Below are 21,538 nucleotides of genomic sequence, written 5' to 3'. Positions count from 1 at the left end.
CCACCTGGAGCACTGCCTCTCTTTGCATCCTTCCCTCTGGTTGGGGAACTCTGGTCAGGGAGGGGCTCTAAGGGCTTCTTGGTGTGCTCAGAGGTCAGCAGTCCAGGGCGGAGTCCATGGGAAGCATTTATTCATTCATTCTTTCATTCATCGACAAATCTTTCTTGAGTACTTCCTGTGCCCAGGCACAGTTCTCAGCAAAGGGGGTGTTTAACAAGGAAATTAACCGACCCTCTCTCCTGTGGTGCTCAGGGCAGGAGACCAGTCTCAAGTGAGCTAGGAGCGCCTCCCACACGTGGGGTGGGAAGACCACGACTGGGAGAGGAACCTGCTTCTCGCCGAAGACACCTCCCCAGTGCAGGGGACTGTGCGGAAGTCACGGACACCCCAGGACCGCTAGCTCCACTTCTTGGTTGACTTTGCCCCTGATTGCTGCCCAAACCCATCAGCTCTGAGCTCCCGGGAGAGGCGGGCAGACGCTGCCTGTGCCCGTGAGTCACGAGTGTAAAGTACGCCCAGGGCCTTGGCAGGCAGGTCTGTGCAAGGGTAAGGTGTCATTAGGTGAACGGTGAGAAATGCTGCTTTCCAGAGCCCCAGAGATAAAAGATAGGATTCAGGCGCAGCCTTTTCTCTCTCCCACTGAGCTGCGGTAGGAGCTGCAGGGTCCGGGCAGCGACGCGGCGGGGTGGGCGCGTGAGCGTGAGTGCGCGCGTGTGCGTGTGTATGCGAGTGTGTGCGCGCGTGTGAGTGTGAGTGTGTGCGCGCGCGTGGCCTTCCGGCAGCTGTCCCGGCCCCCACCCATCGCACCCGGCCCTGCGCCTGGCCGGCTCCCCCGCGCCTGCGAGGCGACCCCCGTGTGCCCCGGGTTCAAAGGCCCTGCGCGGCAGCTCCAGCCCCTCCGGGGGGCGGGGAGGCGAGGGGGGTGGTGCGGGAAGCAGAAGAGCCGGAGCCCACAGCCGGCCAGCCCTGCGCCGGGATGGGTAGCGCGCTCTGAAGTTCGAGACCGTCGCAGCCAACTCCTGGCCGCAGCCCGGGACGCAGCCAGCCAGCGGCCGGCCTCGAAGACCGCCTAGCCGGAGGGCGAGGCCCGCCGTGCCCGGCACGAGCCCCCTTTCACGGCCACAGGCGTTCGTCCTCCGGCCCGGTGCTCCCGCGGCCGATCGGGGTTCATGGAGCTGCGGCTGTGGTTCCTTTTCGGGCTCGCAGTGACCTCTGCCGCAGGTAAGCGGGCGGGGCGGCGCGCGGCTCCTGGCGCGAGCGCACACAAAAGGACCCCGGGACGGGCGGGGCGGGGGGCGCCGGGAAGGGGGCACTGCTGGCAGAGGCCTCTGGCCCCGGCTCGCCACCCCTGCAGGCGCTCGGGGGGCGGGCTGGGGGGCAGAAGCTGAGGGCACGGACCCCCGGGGGCTCGGGAGGTTGCAGCCCACACGCAGGCTGGAGACCCGGGGCCCGGGGCGGACTTTGTCGGTATTTCGTGAAGTCGGGAACTTTTCCAAAAGTTTGCAAACGATTCAGAAACTGTGCAAAATGACTGCACGGTTTTCCGAAAGCCTGCACAATGCTTGCACGTTTTCAGCGGGCACAGATAGCTTGCGCGCTGCGCGGCGAGAAGAGCTCCCAAGCTTTTCACCAAGTGTGCACGCAACTTGCAAACTTTTCGGAAGCGGCGCGCCTAGCTTTGCACACTTCCGAACCTCGGGCGTAGCTTGGAGACTTAACAGAAAGTACCATTAGCTTGCAAACTTGGCAGAAGGTTTGGCTCCCCCTCCCCTGGGTTTTGGGGGATGGTGGGTGTCCGGGGCCTGCACCCTCGGCAACTCAGGAGCCCCTCAATCTGCCTTCTGCAGGATTGGTGCCTCGCCCCCAGCCTGGGGACGCTGGCAGGAGCGGCGAGCCCCGGGCCCCCTCTGCCGCCACATCGGAGGGGGACGCAGAGGACACTGTGACCACAGCAGCGGTGCGCGGTCCAAGCCCCAGAAGCCCCGGGCAGGAGGAGGGACCTGGTCGGTTTGGGGAGCAGGCGGCCAAGGGGGGCCCCGTGCACCACCGAGCCCGGCGCTGTACATGTTTCACCTACAAGGACAAAGAGTGTGTCTACTATTGCCACCTGGACATCATCTGGATCAACACTCCTGAGTGAGTCAGCCCTGGGGGCGGGGGCTCCTGGGCCAGGCCCCTCTCTTCACACTCCGGGATGACCTGGTCCCATCCCAGCCCGGTCAGCCCAGAGCCCGCCTGGCACAGCCTTCAGCCCTTGCTAGGCTCTCCTGCCAGCCCAGGTCAGGTCTGCAGGTCAAGGGTGTGACCCCCATCCCCTCTGAGGGTCTGGCCCAGGAGAAACCCAACTCCAGAGTTTCTGATCTGGTGGAAGGGCGAGCCCTCCCTCTGAGTGAAATGAGCCAGCCGGAGGGATTAGACACCTGAGAAGTCCCTCTGGGAGAGAAGAAGCCCCGAAAGTTATCTCCTGCCCCAGGGGCTAAGTGGGCCTGGCCCCGCTTGCTGACCCTGCCAGCCTCCAAGGAGTTTCAAATTCCTTGAAATCAGCCTGCTCTCTAGGGAGCACAGGGGTGGGTTTAGCAGGGCCTCGTGGAACCTGCACCGTAGGGGTGAAATTCAATGGGCTTCAAGCTCCTTACCTCCTGTGGGGGCAAGCCCACGGGTCCTCCCCAGGCTGGCTTCTCCTGCCCACTGTCACCCCCTGCCGCGGACAGCTCCCCCTTGGCCCCTCCGGTCCCTAAGAACTCTCTTACTGCAGGACCGAGGCAGTGACACCTGAGTTAGTTGTGGGGTCTCCTTGCTGTAAAGCTCACTCTCTCCCGAGGCCGTGGGCAGCGACTCAGTTCAGGAACCCCTTCTGCAGAGACATCATCCTGCAAACTGCGAAGAGGGCTTGACCTTGCTCGGTCACCAGCCTTCGGACTTTGCCTTCCTGGTCTCTACGGTCTGGGACTTGGACCAGATGGCTCTAGATGTCTCTAGGTGTTCTTGGGGTCTCTTGGGCGTCCTGCTTGCACCTGACTAGGGGTTCTTAGCCTTCCTGGAGCCCTTGGCCTGCAAAGGCAACTTTGCCACCGTGTTTGGAGCCCCTTGACTCGTGTCCTTCAGGGGTTCCTTCATTCCGAGCCATCTAACCTCTGAGCACCCTGGGTGATACCTCGATGGGCCTCACATACCCACCTTGTTTCACTGACACCTCGAGGATGAAGCGCAAAAGAGGGTGAACCTGGGGGGCCAAATGTGTTTCAAACCAGGTCGTGAACCCTCTAAGTGCATCTGGGAGAGGTCTGGAAAGTCACCCTGTTGTCCAGCATGGCAAGCAGGGCTGGCTTCAGCGGGGAGCCTGGACACGTGCACAGGGTTCCAGCTCAGAAAGACCCTCATGGTTTAAAGCGTATTGTTGCCATCTTGAAATGCTTAATACTTTTTTTTAAAAAATCGAAGTATAGTTGACCTACAATATCGTGTTAGTTTCAGGTGTGCAGCACAGCGGTGGAAATGCTTAATACTCTTTGAAGCAAGGGCTCCACGTTTGCATTTTATCCCAGGTCCCCCAAAATGAAGCTGACCCTGATTGCAGAATTTGCCTGCCGGGCTGTGTCTGATCAGCTCCTGCACATACCGTCTGCCCACAGTAGGCAGGATGGGGCCAGGTCATAAAAGTGATGTGTGCTGGGGAGGGACTCTTGGACGGGCTGTCACTGATTGCCTTCTGTTCTCAGACAGTGATCAGGGTCACCTTCTCCTACTGTCCCCATCACCCTGACACTTGTCATTTCTGATGCTTATCTTCCTGGCATTGTCGTCTGACCAAATTAGCTTCACAGAACCCAGGACTGAGGGCAGCCTTGGTAGGAATCCCAGACTGTGGGTCAAGAAGGAGAAAGAAGAAAGCTAAGCAAATTTGGGGCAGGGGGGCCTTTGCAGAGGAGAGGAGGGGGTATTTGGAGACCACCTTAGTTCTCTGCCTGTTGCCAAGCCCTGAGCACTGGCTGCGGGAAGCGATTGTCGCAAAGCCCTGCGACCTGGTGCGAATCCTGTCTCCCGGTTCTGAGCTGTGGTGTAGGGCCCGAGATGAAGCCATGGGTCTGTGGCTTTTTCTAGCCAACTTGCTAACGTTCCCCTCACAGCTTGATTTACCTCTTCCCCTCTTCCCTGACCCTGATTCATTTTAAACACTAGGGGGAAAGGATTAAATATGGTGTTTGGGAGTTTCGTGAGCTACCCGGGGAAACAAAAAAAAATGACAATAGCCAGGCTTGAGCGTTTTGAAGTCAGACAAGCGACATAACTTTTATACGGAAGATGTTCCTGGATGGTCTTTCTCTGTCTTCCTTTCTTTTCCTCCTCCCTCCCTCCTTCCCTCTTTCTTCCCTTCCGTCCAAAAATTCTCTGTTGGTATATGGACAGGTCCACTGGCAAACTTTAAAACATGTTGGATAAGATCACGAAGTGAGGAAATGGGTTTTAGGGAACTTGGACCTCTGGAGAAATGGAAGCATCTGAAGAATGACTGGATTGAGCTAAACGGACGGGGGTAGCGCACACCGACGGCTTTTCCAGCCCCACCCCTTAGCTGTCACCCCCTCTTCTTTAGCAGACCCTCTTGCTGTCTCGAAACTTCTCCAGGGTGTGAGTTGCATCCCGTCCCCACCGCTGGCTATGCTGGGAACCCGCAGGGGTCTGGAGCCTCAGGCCTAAACAAAGAGTCTTGAACTTTGGGTGGTTTTCAGCTTCTGGTGTCTTTCCTCCTTCTGCCCTCCGGTCACATGGAGGCAGAGGCAAAAATCCGGCTGTATCTCGGAAGGATGCTTGCAAGGTTGCAGGCATTCTTGGAGAATGGTTGTTTTTGGCTGCGTTTAAGGACCCAAAAGCTTCAGGAGGGATGCTGTAGTTACTGTATCTCACGTGGAAAGTGAAGGCTCGAGAGACCAGCTGCTCCCAGAGGTGTTTTCTGGGTGTGAGATCCAAGTTCTCTGGTTTCCCCACATCCTTCTGCACACTTGGTTCTTCCAGACCTGCGCTCGAATAGCACCCAGCACGTAGTAGGTCTCAGTAACGCTGGTGACTTCCTGTGAGGCCCTTGTCTTTGTTGTCACTGAGGTTCTGTCTGCGGGTCTTTCTCCCACAAATGAGGCGTTGCTGTCCCGGGGTGTGTGGGTGCTGCCAGAGGTCTCACATCCCTATAGACGTGTGCGGGAATGTGGATTTTCCCAGAGCTGTTGCCCATAACTTGCATTGTTTCTTCCAGAAGATCTGGGACCCCAAAGAGAAATGAACCAAGTGCATCCTGGGCACTGCCCTTCTCGCCCCTGGGGAGGCGGCGGAGATAGCAGCTCACCCACGGGACAAGGGATGCTCATGGCTCTCCTTGGCCACGTTAGGAAGCCCCGCCCCTACCCTCCCCCCAGCAACCCCACTGTTGCCAACAAAAACAAAAACAAAACTCCACACCAGAGAAAAACACATCCCGTCTTAAGGCCATGGAAAATTTGCCGAGAATAAGATAATAAGGAGAGAAGTAGGGACAAGTAGCCCATGTGCTTACATCCCTGTGCCCTCGGGGTTGTTTTCCATGAGAATACTTCAAAAACAGGAGTGTCCTATGACATGGTGGGGGATCGTGTCTGTCAGGGTCTCCAGAGAGATGGAACTAATAGGACGTGTGTGTGTAGGTATCTATGTGTATATAAACACACCACACACACACACACACACACACAGGAGCTGATGTTGCACTCTTCAGTCTGAGGCATCCTGGAGGCAGAATTCCCTCCCTGCTCAGGGCACCTCACTCCTCTCTGCCCTCTCCTTCACCTGATTGGATGAGGCCCACCCCTGTTATGAAGGGTGATCTGCTTTACTCGCCGTCTACTGATTTAAATGTTAATTGCCTCTAAAATATACCTTCCTAGCAGCATCTAGACTGGCATTTGGTCACATATCTGGGTACCATGGTCCAGCCAAGTTGGCACATAAAAAATGAACCATCACAGAGCGCTCAGTGCTAATGGTACCCCATAGCAGGGCAGTCCCTCTGCACCTGCCACTGTGCACCTGGCTGTGGAGTGAAGCCACTCACTCTCAGATGGCCAGTGGAGTTAGCTGCAGGGCCCCCAGCAAGGAACCCTGCTCTGTTCCTCCCCACTTTCTTCCTGAGAATTGAGGGAAATTTCCATGTTAAATCCCTCCAAGGACATAATGAGGGAGGCATTGTGGTGCTGTGACAGTGACCATGTTTCCAAACAAAAATCCGAGCCACATGGGCTGACAAGTAGGAATGTATTTCTGGAAAGAGCAGTGCGGGATGTTTGGAATCATGGCTGTGGTGGAAAATCTGGGCTCTGTAATCTCGTGGGAAGACTCCAGACCCAGGAGCTCTGCCCTGTGTCCTGGATGTGACTCGCTGCATGGCCTGGGGGTGGTACCACCCTCTCCCTGTGCCCCTGGGTAAGTTGCAGACATCAGTGTGGCTCTAGGATGGTGACCTAACAAGATGATCAACCTGGCCACGCTGACTCAGGAATGACATGTGTCTCCCCAGAGAAGCAGAGTGAAAATAATAATAACAAAACATTTAAATTCTATTTCAATGTAATCTACCACAAAAAGGCAACAATTCCACAGACTCATCTTTGCCTCCTGTGTTGTTCAAGAGAAATATGCCAGCACGTTTCTAAGAAGGGACTTTTTTTTTTTTCTTTCTGTACGCGGGCCTCTCACTGTTGTGGCCTCTCCCGTTGCGAAGCACAGGCTCCGGACGCGTAGGCTCAGCGGCCATGGCTCACGGGCCCAGCCGCTCCGCGGCACGTGGGATCCTCCCGGACCGGGGCGCGAACCCGCGTCCCCTGCATCGGCAGGCGGACTCTTAACCACTGTGCCACCAGGGAAGCCCCAGAAGGGACATTTTAAGGTTGAGAACATCCCAGAGGAATGGATGGATCTGGTTTGCAGCCTCCCACTGATGCGGGGCAGGCTGCCCGCCCACCATGTGATTTCAGAGACCCCAATGACAGTCATGTGACCCGTGAGTCAGGACTGGGAGCATCGTTGCTGGAGATGCAGCTTTTGAGGCAGAAGGATAGTCTTTCTGAGCTACGTCATGACCATGTAGACGATGGTGATGGTGGTGACAATGGTCCACACTGATGTTGACCGTGACTTCTGAGTAAAGATGTGTGAGGACGACATGAGAAAGCGTGAGGGGCATTCTCAGCACAGTGTCTGGACTCTAGCAGACACTTAGTCCCTCAAAGACGTGACCACGCAGATAACTGTACAGCCCCTGGGGCTGCTTGACCCTTCCTGCCGCCCCACCTGCCGTATCCCAGTCTGTGACTGGAGAAGCTGGTGACTAGGTAGCTCGAGTCCTGCTGAGGTCAGCTTCCTTGGACCCTCCGACTGGTCTCGCGCTGCTTCCTGCAGTAACGCTGAGGAGCCTGCCCCCGGGTACCTCAGTTTTTCCCTCCTCTATGGCCCTCGGTGCGCGGTCTATTAGCATCTGATTTGCATAAGGTTTACAGACCCTGGGAAAAGGTGTGTTTGGAGGACTGCTGATAAGTGGCTTGATAAGCGCTCTGGTGGCCAAAGGTTGTTACAGGCTTGATGAGATTTCTTTCTGCCCTTTCTGCCCCTCCTTTCTTGCGTGAGTCCTACCCACCTTGGTAAATAACTAGAATTTGGGGCAACAGGGCATGGTGTTCTCGGAAGGTACTGCCCTGGGCTCCCTCTGCTAAATGGGGAGGTGGGTACAGTTGAAGCAGGGGAGAGGGAGGGGGTGTGGCATTTCAGGATAATTCGAATGATCTGTTTAGAACTTTTTCGTTAAACGATGAAATCTTAGTAAGGGTGAGTCCAGCAGCCTAGACACAACGCTTTGCAGTCGTTTCCCAGGCACCCAGCACCGCCGGGGACCTGAGTGTGCGCCACTAGGAAGGGATCCCAGGAAATAACTACGGAATCTGTTTACAAAAGTGGTAAATAAATAAGGACACATAAGAAAAGACCGTATCAGCCAGACTAAAAGTGATCTTGAACTCAGGGTTCTGACTGATCGTGGTTTGACGCTCTGAGTTGTTTCCCTCCCGTGTAACCATCTCCCCCTTGGAAATCTAGTAGATGTTTCCATCCCAATTTTGAGTTTGGGTAGCGGTAGCTCAGAACATTTCATGGCAAGATGCGTCTTTCAAATTTGACAGCCTCGGGGCTAAATTTCAGAGTTTGTTGGCAAGGTCGGCTCACACAAGGTGACCTTCCGGTTGGGTTCACTTGGACTGAAAGTCCCCTTTTCTACCCCAGAGTGGCTGTGAGGAGGTGAGATATCCAGGGACAGAAATGGGTTCGTTGAAATGCAGCTGATCCTGACGGGATGAGAAAGAGGCTTGAGGCTGGAAGGCAGTTTGATTTGCCTCCAGAAAACTCGGTAGGAAGAGGTCGTGACCCTGCATGACCCTGGAGGGAGAATTTAGATTTCTGCTAGATGAAAGGGGCATTGCAGCTAGGAACTTGGCCTTAAATGTGAAGGCAGATGAAAGGCTCTGACATCTCTGGTGCGGTATATTCCTGCAAGAATTTAAAACAAAGGAAGCTGGGGAGCAAACATTGCTTTCATTAAGGGGGTCCCACGGCTGGGTCGGAACTCACAGGGCTTTGTAGCGCCAGCTCTTCATCCCGCTCCGGATTGGCAGCATCTCAGCATGTCCAGTGGGGCTGCCTGGGGCCCCTTTCCTAGCTCCAGGTAACCCCGTGCCACTGATGCTCAGCTTTGGAGCACATAACAAATAGATCAACTGTTTAAGAGGGAAATGACCCCATCTCATTCTAAGTCATGTTTCGGTGGAAACAGAGACCTCCTTAAAATGGGACACGCATGCGTGCGCACGCACGCACACACACACACAAACACACACACTTTCCCCCTATTTGGGATAGGAACCAATTGTATTTGGAAGGAAAATAAATCCGGGCAATGGCCACAGTGTAGATGAGCTGCCGGTCCAGACACAGTTCAGGGGGTTTCTAAAGCCCTGCTCCCCGGCTAAGTCTCCTAGGAATGGACAGCAGGCTAGGGCATCCCCTGGCCTTTCTCACGTGTCCCAGCTCAGAATCTCAGGAGAGCCAAGAGCTTTGGGAGAACTTGGCAATGTTCAGAGCCGTGGCGACACAGGTCTTCTCTTCTTTTATAGCCTCTCAGGGCTGACTTAGCAGGAGGCCTTAATAAACAGTAACACTAGAACAGGGCAGCCAGCGAACCCTGTGCCCGGCCCGGTAATTTAAAAAACAGAAACAGATTCACGCATCCATGAGAAAGCCTCGAAGGCTGATGTGGCCGACGTGTTGTGATCCTTTGTTGCTCGGTGATGGCACGAACAGCCCACAACTTGGGGAGCGGCCAGCAGCTTCGCCAAAAGTCAGAAGCAAGTTGGCAAGAGAGCAGAGGTGTCTGTAGCTTTTCTGGGTTTTTCTAAATCCGATTTCCGTGGGTTTCTTGCAGGGTGGAGAATAGGGTGAGACTTATGACCCACTCTTTCAGGTGCAAACTTGGAGATGTCAAAAAGCAAAATACAACTTAACGCGATATTTTTAAAAAGTCAACATTAGTGCGAAAATCACTCGTCATAATCGACCAAATATCGACATTTTTAATGAAGACAGGATCTGACCCTGTGCTTGGTTCTTGTTTGGGGATAAAGCCTGTCTCTCTAGAGGGACTCAGGTCTTCTTAGTTTGAGGTCAGCAATCCAGTGATCAGAGCTGCCACAAGGATGCAAACAATTAGATTAGGAAGAAAACGAGTGTCTTTATTTTTGTTGCCATGGCGAGCATGTCTTCCTTCAGTAGGATTTTTCCATCCGTAAGATGAAGTCTCCTGAAAATTAGTAACGGTGTCTTCTCTTGCTTTCTGTGGGTTATTTAAAGGGATGTGTGATGGTGTCTGTATTTTGTTTTAATCCCTGTACAGATACCCCCCATTCTTAAAAAAAATACCTGCTCCTTATTTCACCCCTTCTGTTTCCACTGCTGGGAACTATTTTGAGCCACATCTGTCTGCAGCTTTGCATAAAGTTATAATGAGGCCATGCCAGACAGACGTGGATTGCTCATGCCTACATTCGACCTGGAATTCGTTAGGGTCACTGGGGGTTGGGGAGAGAAACTCTAGCCTAACTCGTATGGACGCATTTGGGTTGTACCAGATGGAGGGGAAACCAGCTAATCTGTTGGATTCCATAGATGGCTTCATTCTCCAAATATTGCAGGCGTTTGTTGCCCTAACTTTTTTTTTTTTTTTAAGCTGTCATTCTTGGAAATCCCACCCCACACACCGAACACAGAAGGATTTTTCTGCCGTTCTCCCTTGCTTTGACCACTGGTCAAATATCCTTCATTCAGAGCCCCTGTGTCTGCATTAGGGGAGGAGGATGCTGTGTCCAGGGAGCTGATGGGATGAGACAGCCTGTGGCTTTGGGGTGATTTTTAAGCTCAGTTATGTGGCGGTAGGATGTGGGAGAGTCCTACTCTTTGGGCCAAAGCTTTCTAAATACAGTTGGTGAGATCCTGGGAATCTCTCCGTTGGGTGGGGTAGAGACCCCACATTTCATTGTGGTTTAATTGCTGGAGAGAAGGGCTGGGCCCTGCTCTAGGGTTTGTGCTGTTCAGAGACGCTCAAGTAACAGTGAGGGCATTCGGGAATCTCTCGATGGAATTTGGAGCTGGACGGACCTTCCGGAGAGCCAGTCATTTCGTTTCTCAACCCCAGAGAGAAGCCAGTCACCTAGGGCCTCTCAGGGAGCTAGTCTTCAATTTGGGCCAGAAACCTGGGTCTGTCTGCCGAGGGCAGCCTCTGGTTTTGTCTCTGAGGCCTCATGCATCCGGGCAGCCTGGTTTCTTCCTCTTGTGTCTGTGGAAGTTACCATCAAGACATGGTTCTTCCATTTTTTGTGATCTAGAGACCATATTCTCTCTAGAAGAACCGCAAAGAGGGGCCGATTGAGGACAACGATAGTGAAGTCCAGTGACTCAGCCAGGAATTCTGTACATTTGCAGACTGGGCATGGCCTAGAAGAAATGGCCAATTGAGACCTCCTTCCCTCCCTCCTTTCTTCACGTAGCAGACCTTTGTTACTGAGATGCTGAGGTATTATTGGGCACCCGCTCTGAGCCAGGTACTGCCTGGGCTGCCCTGGGTGCCGAGGTGAACAGGCAGAGACCAGCTGTTACCAACCCCAGGGGACAAGAAGGAAGCCACACCTGCAGCACAGGTGAGGAACGCCCCCTTGCCTTGGGTCCGATTGATGGAGAGTCAATGTTCTCTTTGAAAATGTATGTAATTCTGGTAAAATTCCCCAGCAACCAAGTTCTGGGTAAATTCGAAAGTCGTGGGTTGGTTTTTCGGGGGGTGGGGTGGGGGAAATGTCTTAAAAGAAATTAGTCTCCAGCCCACAGCACGTTGCTCGCTCTTTTGATGTTTCTAATGCTCTGGGCCATTGGCTATTTCTGAGGCTGCAGGAGGACCTTCCCCAGTGCCGGGTGGTGGAGGAGCAGTCTGCCTTGGGATCCTCCCCCTTAGAGACGTGGGGCTTTTCTGCAGAAGTGAAGCTACAAATGGTCACTTCACTTCATGTTGTTCGTGAGCGTGAAGTTTGGGGCGTATCCTTTAGAACCAGAAAGCGTGTGTGTGTGTTTCTGCTCGCATAACGAGGCCAACGAGGAGATGTGCTCTGGCTGTTCTCCTTCCTGGAGGTCAGAAGGGCAGCCAGTGGTTGTCTAGCACAAGGCCTGTCCCAAGCAGACTTCCACAGGCGTTTGGTGAGTGGACAAGGAATCAAGTCACTGGAGGGTAAGCCTTGTGAGGTGGTCAGCCAAGTGTCTGGGGGCTGGGCCCTGAGCATCGTGGGGTCATCCGCTTGCTTCCACCCGCCCAAAGTGTGATCCAAACCGAACATTTCACAGTGGGCCTACCTGGGAAGAAAGGATTCCAGCCAGCTCCGTTGGCTGGGTTTTGTCCTGATTCGAAACATATTCTTTTGTGTTTGTTTCCATGAAGAAAATCTCTACTTGTCCTTGTCAGCTGCAGAGACTCTGGGTCTTTCTATGAAACCCAAGAGATCATGGTTGCATCCGTCCGGAGAAAGTGAGTTCCGGGGTCAGCTAGAGGTCACTGGTCGCAAGCAACAGAAACCTAGTGTTGCTAACACAGCATAGGAGTTTCCTGGGAGGACACAGCGTGGCCCGCAGACTGGGAGGGAGGGAGAAGCAGTACCAGGCTTAGAAAGGAGAGGTGCCAAGACGGGACTGGGGGTCCCAGTGGGGGCACAGTCGAACAGACAAGGCAGGACGGAGCCACCCGGCAAGTAGCAGCTTCAGAGTATTTTCTGACCTTGAATTGCTTTGCTCAGGTGTCTTGGGAGGGAGAGGGTGTGATGGGCCAGCCTGGGTCACCTGTTGAGTCCTGAGGCAGGGGAAGGTGAGACTGTCAGTCGACAGTCTCTGCAGGACCTCACACAGGGAGGGAGGGATCATTCCCCAGGGGAAAGATAAGAGATTGGATTCCAGGAGACAAAAACAGCCAGCGTTGATCCCAGGCTCTAGAGAATTGGGGGCTTTTAAGTCCTTCGAGAGGGGTGCTCCTGTCTCTGAGCTGGTGTTTCCCTCTTGCCTCTATGTCTTTGTGCAAAGTGGCAGTGGGCGGGGGGGTGTGGGGGGGTGGTCCACTAGATGCTTGTTGAAGTGAATGGACGCTTTTATAGACCTCTGAATATTCAGCCACTTCCTGTAGTTACTTCATCCTGTCTTACTCTTAGACAGAGTTCTTAGCTAGCAGTTTTTTCTGGCTAAGGTTACAAAGACAGTCAGTGAAGCTGATCCACACTTTCTTCCTTGCCCAAGAAGATATTTTGAAGCTTGAGAGAACAAGTGAGTGGTGTCTTCTAAGGAAAGAATTTAATAAAATCTGAAATCAAGCCCTAGTTAGAAAGCATGTTGGAGTCTCGAAGTTGATTCTCTGGGGAGTGGTGGGGGGGCAGTATCTAATGACTGCTGGTGCCTGGTAGCTGGGGCTGCTGCCCCTGCCTGTCTGCCTCCCCCTGGGAAACAGTTGTTCCCCTTCCTCTCGGCTGCAGTACTGGTCAGCAGAGTCACGCCTTCTGTACAGTGCGTCCCAAAGGCGATCCTGTCCTTGCTTTCCCTTTCAGCAGGAAAAATGTGAACCAGAGCGTCAACTTCATGTTCTGACCGTGAAGTGAAAATGTTCTGTTCGTCGGGGAGACACTCCCTAGAACCTAGGCTTTTTGAATTGATAATGACAGCACCTTTATTTGTAAAAATAGTAGCAGGTGCTAATTTTGTCACCGTGGCACGTGACCTGTCTGGCTTTGCTTTATGGGACAAGCCACTGGAGCAGGGCTTGTACACTTACATGCCCCTGAGGGCTAGACAGGTGAGAGAAGCAAGCAAAGAAGGACAGATACAGGGACTGGGGCCAAACAGAGAGCTTGAGCCAGGCTCTGACAGTATCACTCAGCTCCAGACACCTGCTGCCATGTTAGAGTGTGGGGTTGGAGCGAGTATAACTTCCACTTATACAAGAGAAGCTGGAAGTTGTGATGTTTATATGAAATTTTCAGATTAAAGAAAAACCACCCTCTTTTGATTGGATGAAGCCCACAAAAATGCCAATTTGCTAACCCCTGTACTAGATTAAAACTGTGTGTGTACAGGGCCGCTGGTCTGTCTCGTTCACGGATGTTCACCCGGAGTCTAGTCCAGGGCCCGTACATTGAAAACCACTCCACAGATACTTGTTGAGTGCTATTCAGCGTTGGGGGGAGGATATGAAAACTGAGTTTTCAAGGACAATTCGATAAACTTTCCTGAGAATTTAGAGTTTGGCCAGTGAAGCTCCTTTTGCTGCTTCTAGCTGACCCTTGTGAATATCTGTTTCCCTCCTTTCACTTCAGGGACTGAAGCCAATTTTCCGATCAGAGGGATGGAGATGGTTGGTTCATGTAGGAAAAGGCAACACTGAACTTAAAAACAGATTCTTAAAAGAAACATTCAACTTTCCTTATTTAAAAACTTCTTGTAGAAAGAAAGAAAGTTCTTCCAGTGTGACGATGCAGATGAACCATGAATACAGGAGATTTGGAAGTTTAGTATTTAACATTTAGGTATGACACGTGGGAGAAAATGGTAAATGGTAAATATGACTCTGGTACCACCATCACTGATCAACTAATGAATGTTCTGACCACATACGCTGAGGACAATTTATTATACAAACACACACAATGCTAGACGTTGCCTATGCGAATGTTTTGGGGTGTTTTGTCTAAGAGCACTTGGACTCACCTTCTCATCTGCTTCTCTTTTGTTTGGAGCTCTGTGTTATAACTGGAACATTAACAGGTGGGAGAGCTGACTACTTTTACAAAGAATTGTGTTCTCTAAGCCCCACTGTAAAACACAGGCTAAACCACAGGTCAGATGGTGTGCTGGTCAAAGTTCTCAGCCGATTTAACTTCATTTTCCTGGTTCCATCATTAGGTCCTTCCAATTCACCGTTCAAGAAACATTCAAGAAACGATAAAGGTACCAAACCAACTAAAACACGAGTGCTTATTGGGTAGACAGTGTAGAATGATAGACCAGCCAAAAGGAAGCCTGGCAAAGAATGGCATTGCTGTGCCCTGCGACACTCTGGGTCCTTCTTACCTGTCTTTATTACTTAGGCACACATCTCAAACGCAGTCCTGGTAGATGGGGTTTTTCTGCCTGGTACAACTCACTTGAATTCCCAGACCAAAAAAGCAACAACAGCAGCCATGTTAATTCACCACTAGGAGCTCTTTGCTAAGCATTTTTCATGCAGTGCAGTGTATCATTCAGTCCGTCTGACAGCCCTTTCATAGATCAGGAAACTGTGGAGCGGGCGGAGTGCTCATCATGTAAGTGCTTTACAACATAATAATGGGATCACCAGGTAACCTTTCTCTGTGCTCTGTGTACCTTGCACATACCTGGGCGTATTGGCTTGTCAGGTTTCCTTTACCTGTACTGTTTTCATACACCAGTAGCATGTGAACTCCTTAAGGCCTTTCTGCATCCTCGTCACACTTAGACTAATACTAGGGAGATACAGGCAGACCTTGAAAATACTGTGGATTTGGTTCCAGACAGCCTCAACAAAGCGAAAAAGCAAGTCGCACGAATTTTTTGGTTTCTAATGCATATTAAAGTTACGTTTACGCTATACTGCAGTCTGTTAGGTATGCAATAGCATTATGTCTAAAAAAATGTATATCCCTTAAAAAATACTTTATTGCTAAAAAATGCCAATCATCATCTTTCAATGCAGGGTTGCCACAAAGCTTCAATTCGTAAAATCAATAATATCTGTGAAGCGCAATAAAATGAGGTATGCCCAGATATAGTGGATGCTTGGCAAATGCTGGAAATTCTTTGTAATGAATTTTGTGGTTGTTGAATGTTTTAGGTTGGAGAGAATCCAGTCTTATTGGACTAGTTTATCTCACAATCAACAACCAGTTGCTTAATTAATAGTCTTCATTTGCTCAGCCTTGTGCTGGGTCCACAGCAGGTGCAAAAGAAGTCGCCCTTTCTTGTGCTCTTGAGGAGCTGGTATCCACTCTTAGACCTAAAGACACCTAGGGGCTTCCCTGGTGGCACGCAGTGGTTAAGAATCTGCTTGCCAATGCAGGGGACATGGGTTCAAGCCCTAGTCCGGGAAGACCCCACATGCCGTGGAGCAACTAAGCCCGTTGCACCACAACTACCGAGCCTGCGCTCTAGAGCTCGCGAGCCACAACTACTGAAGCCCGCGCGCCTAGAGCCCATGCTCCGCAATAAGAGAAGCCAACGCAACGAGAAGCCCGCACATCTCAACGAAGAGTAGCCCCTGCTCGCCACACCTAGAGAAAGCCTGCACGCAGCAATGAAGACCCAACGTGGCCAAAAATAAATAAATAATTAATTTTAAAAATACATATATATAGAAAAAAGAAAGACACCTGCCCTGGTCCTGTGGCATAGAGGGTGCCTCTGACCCTCCTCTGGCCATATCTCCCACCCCATTGCAAAGAGTCTATGAGACTGAAAGCCATATCCCCCTTCTTCTAGACCATGTTCCAGGTAGTCACCATCCTGGAATCCCTCTACTCAGATGTCCCTGAGCCCACATCCAGGGTCTGATACCCACGGACAGAACAGGGCTCCAGCACATCTCCCAAGGCCTACAGGGTGGTCAAGGGACAGCTGCTTGTGGGATGGGGGAGTAGATGGAGCTTGGGCTGCATGTGGGATGGAGCGGGATGGAGCAGGATGGAAGGTAATGTACCTTGTGCTGCCATGTTCCGACATGAAACTCCAAGGAGCCCCAGAATCCTAAAATCAAGCTCCAACTTCCAAGGTGTTTTGAAGCTGAACTGTCTTATTTAAGCACTTATCGGATTGATTTAAAAACCTTTAAATTTTTGACCTATGGGAGGTGGGCCTTCACCGGACCCGGAACTCTTGATGGGGGGGGGGCATCTGTGGTCTGGACCATCTGTTAAGTCCTCTGGTTCATAGATTTTGTCATCCCCCACCGGCTTCCAGGTCAGCCAGCGGAGTGCACACCTTGAGCACCTGGGGCTGGGAGCAGGGGGTTCGTGCCTCCATAAGCATTCTTGGAAAGTTACAAGGGCTCATTTGCATACTAGCTCCTCCCACGAGGCTGCTGGGAAAGCGCTTAGCGGTTCTCTATTACCAAATACCATGTCGCCTTGTTTCCTCACTAAAAACACTTCGTGCGTTTGCAAAGTTGAGTGGCTCTGCGCACACAAATGCCTGATCCACTGACAGCAATTTCAAAATTGCAGGTCTTGCTGTTGATGGAAAAATGGGAGCCGTGGTTGTTATTCCTTGTGTGTAATTTTCACCAAGAAATGGGGGTGTGGGTTCAATGTCAACACCTAGAGATTTAATGTGGCCCTGTTACTGGAAATCTATACCTTTAGCCAAATCCTGCCTCACCACAATGTCTGTATTGTTTTGCAACCTCACCCCCACCCCTGTTTCCCATTCCTGAGAAAAGATGGGGTTTTAGCCAAGATTCAGCTCAGAAGGGGACTGGCCCCCGCTTGCTTTCTCCATCCTGTGAGCACAGACTGCTCAGTACTGGGCCTGCTTGGATCCAGGGAAGCCGTACAAGGCCATTTCTCAACTCACTTGGGTGGGAGGGAGTGGGGAGAGGGGAAAAGAGAAAGAGGGTGGGGTTATGGGGTTATGTTCTTAGCTCCAGTGTCCTGCCCAGCAGGGAGCAGGTCCGTTCCAAGCATTAGGTCACGATGGGGCACCCCCCCCCACTTTGCCCTCACCACCCCAGAAAGGCTCCATGGCATGTGTTTCAAATTAAAGGAAATTCAATTTGATGCTATTTTGAAAACGCACAGAGAATGTCAGAGCCCCCTTTGAGGTGGATGATTGGTGAGACTCCATGGGGCTCACGGAAGCCAAGGTGGTGGATCCTGGGAACTAGCAGGAAAACCAAGACTTATTGGAAAAGTAACTTTTGGCCACATGTGTTTCCTCTAGTTATTAGTAATCTGTCCCCCAAACCCTGTTCAGTAGTGCTAATGAATTAAGCATATGCTTTTAACTTTTTCCCACTGAATTGCCTGGCAGTGGCCTCCCGTCCCTGGAGAGCAATGGTTTGGATGGACACGAGCATCAGAAACAGATGTAAACATTTATTGTTTCAAATGACTCCATCACCCTCATCCCAGCTCCAACCGTAAATGAGATGGGTAAACAGTTTCATAAGAAGACTTTTCCCAAGGTCAGTTCTGTCCTCGCCTGAATCTCACAGGGCACAGAGGGTTCCCCTGACGTTTGTGGCTTTGAGGAAGCCGTGTTCGGGGGCCAGCATATGTCTCTCATGGCCGTAATTGGATTTGTCCTATTCCAGTTAGTACAGACTGTAAACATGATGTGCGCACAGAAGAAATTCGGTGGCCAGCAGGGCGGGAGCCAGGGCCGGCCTTGGGCTGCGGGTCTGGAAGGTGTCTGACTGGTCTGGATGGCCAGGCTCAGGTGCCACTGGCTCAAGGATGAAAGCTGGGACCAGTGTTCAGGGCAGCGGGAATGTCAATGTCAGGGGTTTGAGTGCTGGAAGGAAAACCAGAACTGCCCTGGAAGGACCCGGGCTGGGAGGCGTGCTGGCCACAGTGGGGTCTTGAAAAGACTAAAAACGCATCCACCCGGCGTCTGCGTGCTCCCTCCGCAAGAGGGCTGGCTGCTGGGAGGATGTAGAGAGGCCATCGTCCATCTCCCCCAGGGCCTCCCCATCTTTCCATCCCGGCTGCCCTAGCCCACTGCCTGGGGAGTACGGGGTAGCGGGGATGACGGATTCACTCCAGAGGTTTCCCAAGGCCCAAGGTGCAGGGGAGGGTGTGGACACCAGTTCCTGGGACAGGACTGCACCACCTGCCTCATTCATACCCAGGCCCACCATCTCGGATGCCCTCACCAGCTCCATGAGCACAGAGGCTGGGGCGGTTCGTCCAGACGTGGCCCTGACCTTTCTCTCTCCTTTGCAGACGGACTGTGCCCTATGGGCTGTCCAACTACAGAGGCAGCTTCCGGGGCAGGAGGTCGGCCGGGACCTTTCCGCGGAGCTCACAGCCGTCGAAGGGGACGCCGCGCTGCGCCTGTGCGGAGAGCGAGGACGCCGCCTGCGTGCATTTCTGCACCTGGACCCCGGCTGCCCGCGGGTACGACCCCCTCCCCGGACCCTGGCTGCCCGCGGGTATGAGCCCCCTCCCTGGCTTTCTGCATTTCCAGAGATCGGTTGCCCTGGGCCACGTGGGTGCAGCAGGGCTCTGCCTGTTCCACCCGATGCGGTCCTGCAGGCGGGGGTGGGTGAGTGTGGGGGCGGGCTGGGCGCAGAGGGTGCAGCAGCCCCGTCCCTTCAATGCCTTTCAAAACAAGGCCTTGAACGCGCCACGGCCATGTCTGGCCTCCAGACGTATTTCTTCTGAATTGCACAGCAATTTGCCAAAATTTGAATAAGTTGCCAACACTTTAAAATTGCAGAATCACCCCCCTCCTCAACAAATGCATATTTTAAGCTTCTCCAAAAGTAGCAAATGGGACCATCTGGTCTCACCAGCCCACATCCCCTCTTGGCCGGATAGGCTGGAACCAAATAAGGACCACTCAGGTTCGAGTGGGACATGCAATGTCCATTCACCTGTGTCACTCATCATCTTACTTGGTGGCCCCCCAGGCCCCTGAGTTTGAGACCCTGTAGTCTGCTCTAACTGCTGGAGAGAAGCTTGTGAGTCAGTGTGGACTTGAATAAACAAGCAGACCCTAGGTGCGACCCGTGTAGCCACTTAAGCTGGTTTTTACTACTCATGCCCCTTGCTCCTCCTTTTCTTTACTTTGGGCCAAGACGCATCAGCCCCGCCAGGCAGAGCTGCCTCTTCCAAGAGCCATCGCTGGTGGGATGGGACCTCCAGGTGCTTCCTGAGCAAGTGAAACGCACAAGCAGGGGGGCTTCCTACGCAGCAGGTGCTGTGGTAGCCAGGGGCCCAGGATCTGCTGTCCAGAAGCGCCAACCACATTTTCCTTCCTGGCTCCTTAACATCTGATAAATAACTGAGTAGTGTGGGTGGAGGCTGGACTCCGGTAGGAATCCACCGACCGTGTGCTCAGCCTTCAGAAATTGTGCCTGAGATGCGGACCTGGGGGACCGCGCTCATGTTCGTGGGAAGAGGAAATCATTCCTAACTGGACGCTGAAGAACCAGCCGTGTGGAGATGTGGGTTGATTCATTCAAACCAGCTCTCTCCCCACAGGAATTCAAGGACGGCACAAACACCTGACAAAGAAGCAGGAAAGCAGGCTGGCGGTGCTGCCGGGGGCGTGTGTCCGAGGAGGTGAAGCTGCTTTCTGAGTCGCTGCCATATGGGGGGCACAGAGGACGTGTGGGGCGCATCTGGTCTGTGCGGGCCGACAGCGGGACACCCCGTGCGGTGGGCATCCACGGGCAATGGTGCTTTTGGTAGATTACCCCTGGGGACAGAACAGCCTAAAGCTGTGGACAGCCTGCCCTGCGTCTTAGGAGCTGAGTCCTGAGCTCCCTGTAGCTTTTGAGCAGTGACGTCCAACCCTGGATTTCACCAGGTCTGGACAAATCTCACCGATCGCTGCTTCCCGGAGCCCCTGCAGGCTTATCTGTCGGTGCCCATGTTGCCCCTCTGCTCCCAGAACAACTGGTGGTCTCTACAAAAAGAATCATTTCTTCTTTTCAGCAGCTGATTCTGGACAGAGGTGAATTATAGCAGCTGGGCACCAGGCCCTCCGAGTCCTCCGGTTCATTTTAGGAATTTTTTTTTTTTTTAAACCCACTTGTCTTTTTGTGTGATCCTGAGGGTTTCCTGCAGCGCAACTGGGTTTATCTGTCATTCAGTCGATCAGAAATCGTTATTACTGAGTTGCCTACACATCTGCAACGGGATGGTAATTGATGTTCATAGTAATGGCCTGGGGGGGGGCGGCTTGGGGTCCTACAGGGTCTGATCAAGGGAGGATTAAACCCTGCTTAGTATCCGGGAGGCTTTCCAAATTGGTGGCAGATTGCTTTGAGCCGTCTGGAGAGGGTTCTGTCAGCATCCACAATGAAAATGCAGAGGAGAGGCAGAGACAGACCCCAGGAGAGCATGAATTAGGCCCCAGCTGGTCCCCACTTTGCCTCTTCTTCCTTTTTCTCCTCTTCCTCACCCCAAAACCAAACCCTTCTCAGCAAGGGAGGGACGTGATTAAAACCACCGTCCATCGTGGCATTTATTCAATTCAGCAAAGATTTGTTGAGCACCTGTGATGTGCAGGGCACCGTCCCAGATGCTGGGGACACCACAGGGAATAGGGCAGAAGGTCAGCCTTCCCGGCACTTAAATAGTGGGGGAAAAAGATAGCAAACCAATACATTAAACACAGAATGGGGCATATGAAGGAGAGCAGGAAGCAGGCTGGGGGCAGGAAGTGTTGGGGGTGGTTGCAGCCTGGGTGGCCAGGGGTGGTCTCACTGGCCAGGTGACATTGGCATAAAGAACTGGAGGAAGTGGGGAGGGGTGAGCCAGAGGGATGAGAGAGGGAAGGGGATGTCAGGCAGCGGAAGGGTAAGTGCAAAGGCCCTGTGGTAGGACTGTGCTGTGCTGGGTGTGTTCTAGGAAGGCAGCAGAGGCCAGCACAGAAAAAGCACTGGTTGCTTTTGCTGTTGGTGTTATCATTCTGTTGGATGTTCAGGAGATGAGAACAGTGGCATAGATGTCCCACTGGGGCCTGGAAAGGTGCTTCTTCTAGGTCTTTACGATGCATGTCAAGCTCCTGTAAGATGCTTTACTTGGGAAGAAAAAGTCTTTCCTTACAAGCCCGGTCCCTACTTTCTTGCAAGACTCAAGTCAGTAATCTCCAGGTTGACATTCTCGGAGTGGAAGCTGCTGCCATCCCCAGCACGTGATCATCAAAGATGGGCGCA

At 52.7% G+C, this 21,538-nt stretch overlaps 1 protein-coding gene across 2 annotated transcripts; it reads left to right on the top strand.

Moving 5' to 3' along the window:
• The first annotated feature begins 721 nt into the window (after positions 1-721).
• On the top strand, positions 722-21,046 carry EDN3 (endothelin 3). Of its 2 annotated transcripts, none has more exons than XM_060122755.1 (5): positions 722-1,221; positions 1,848-2,136; positions 18,594-18,767; positions 19,857-19,937; positions 20,316-21,046. In XM_060122755.1, exons 1-5 carry the CDS (start codon positions 1,170-1,172, stop codon positions 20,317-20,319), a joined length of 600 nt encoding a protein of 199 aa, XP_059978738.1. In that variant the 5' UTR covers positions 722-1,169; the 3' UTR covers positions 20,320-21,046. The 2 variants fall into 2 exon arrangements, with proteins under 2 accessions (XP_059978738.1, XP_059978737.1); XM_060122754.1 differs by having other exon boundaries at positions 20,313-21,046.
• Positions 21,047-21,538: the final 492 nt, after the last annotated feature.

This window comes from Lagenorhynchus albirostris, chromosome 15, assembly GCF_949774975.1.
Source record: "Lagenorhynchus albirostris chromosome 15, mLagAlb1.1, whole genome shotgun sequence".
NCBI lineage: Eukaryota > Metazoa > Chordata > Mammalia > Artiodactyla > Delphinidae > Lagenorhynchus > Lagenorhynchus albirostris.
Note: the sequence above shows the minus strand (reverse complement) of the source record. Positions and strands in the feature narration are given on the sequence as shown.

Excerpts from the sequence above, each read along its gene's own strand:
- EDN3 (XM_060122754.1), top strand. The coding sequence starts at position 1,170 with ATGGAGCTGCGGCTGTGGTTCCTTTTCGGGCTCGCAGTGACCTCTGCC. Across the intron at positions 1,222-1,847 it reads CGCAGTGACCTCTGCCGCAG|GATTGGTGCCTCGCCCCCAG; the intron begins GTAAGCGGGCGG and ends TGCCTTCTGCAG. Across the intron at positions 2,137-18,593 it reads ATCTGGATCAACACTCCTGA|ACGGACTGTGCCCTATGGGC; the intron begins GTGAGTCAGCCC and ends TCTCCTTTGCAG.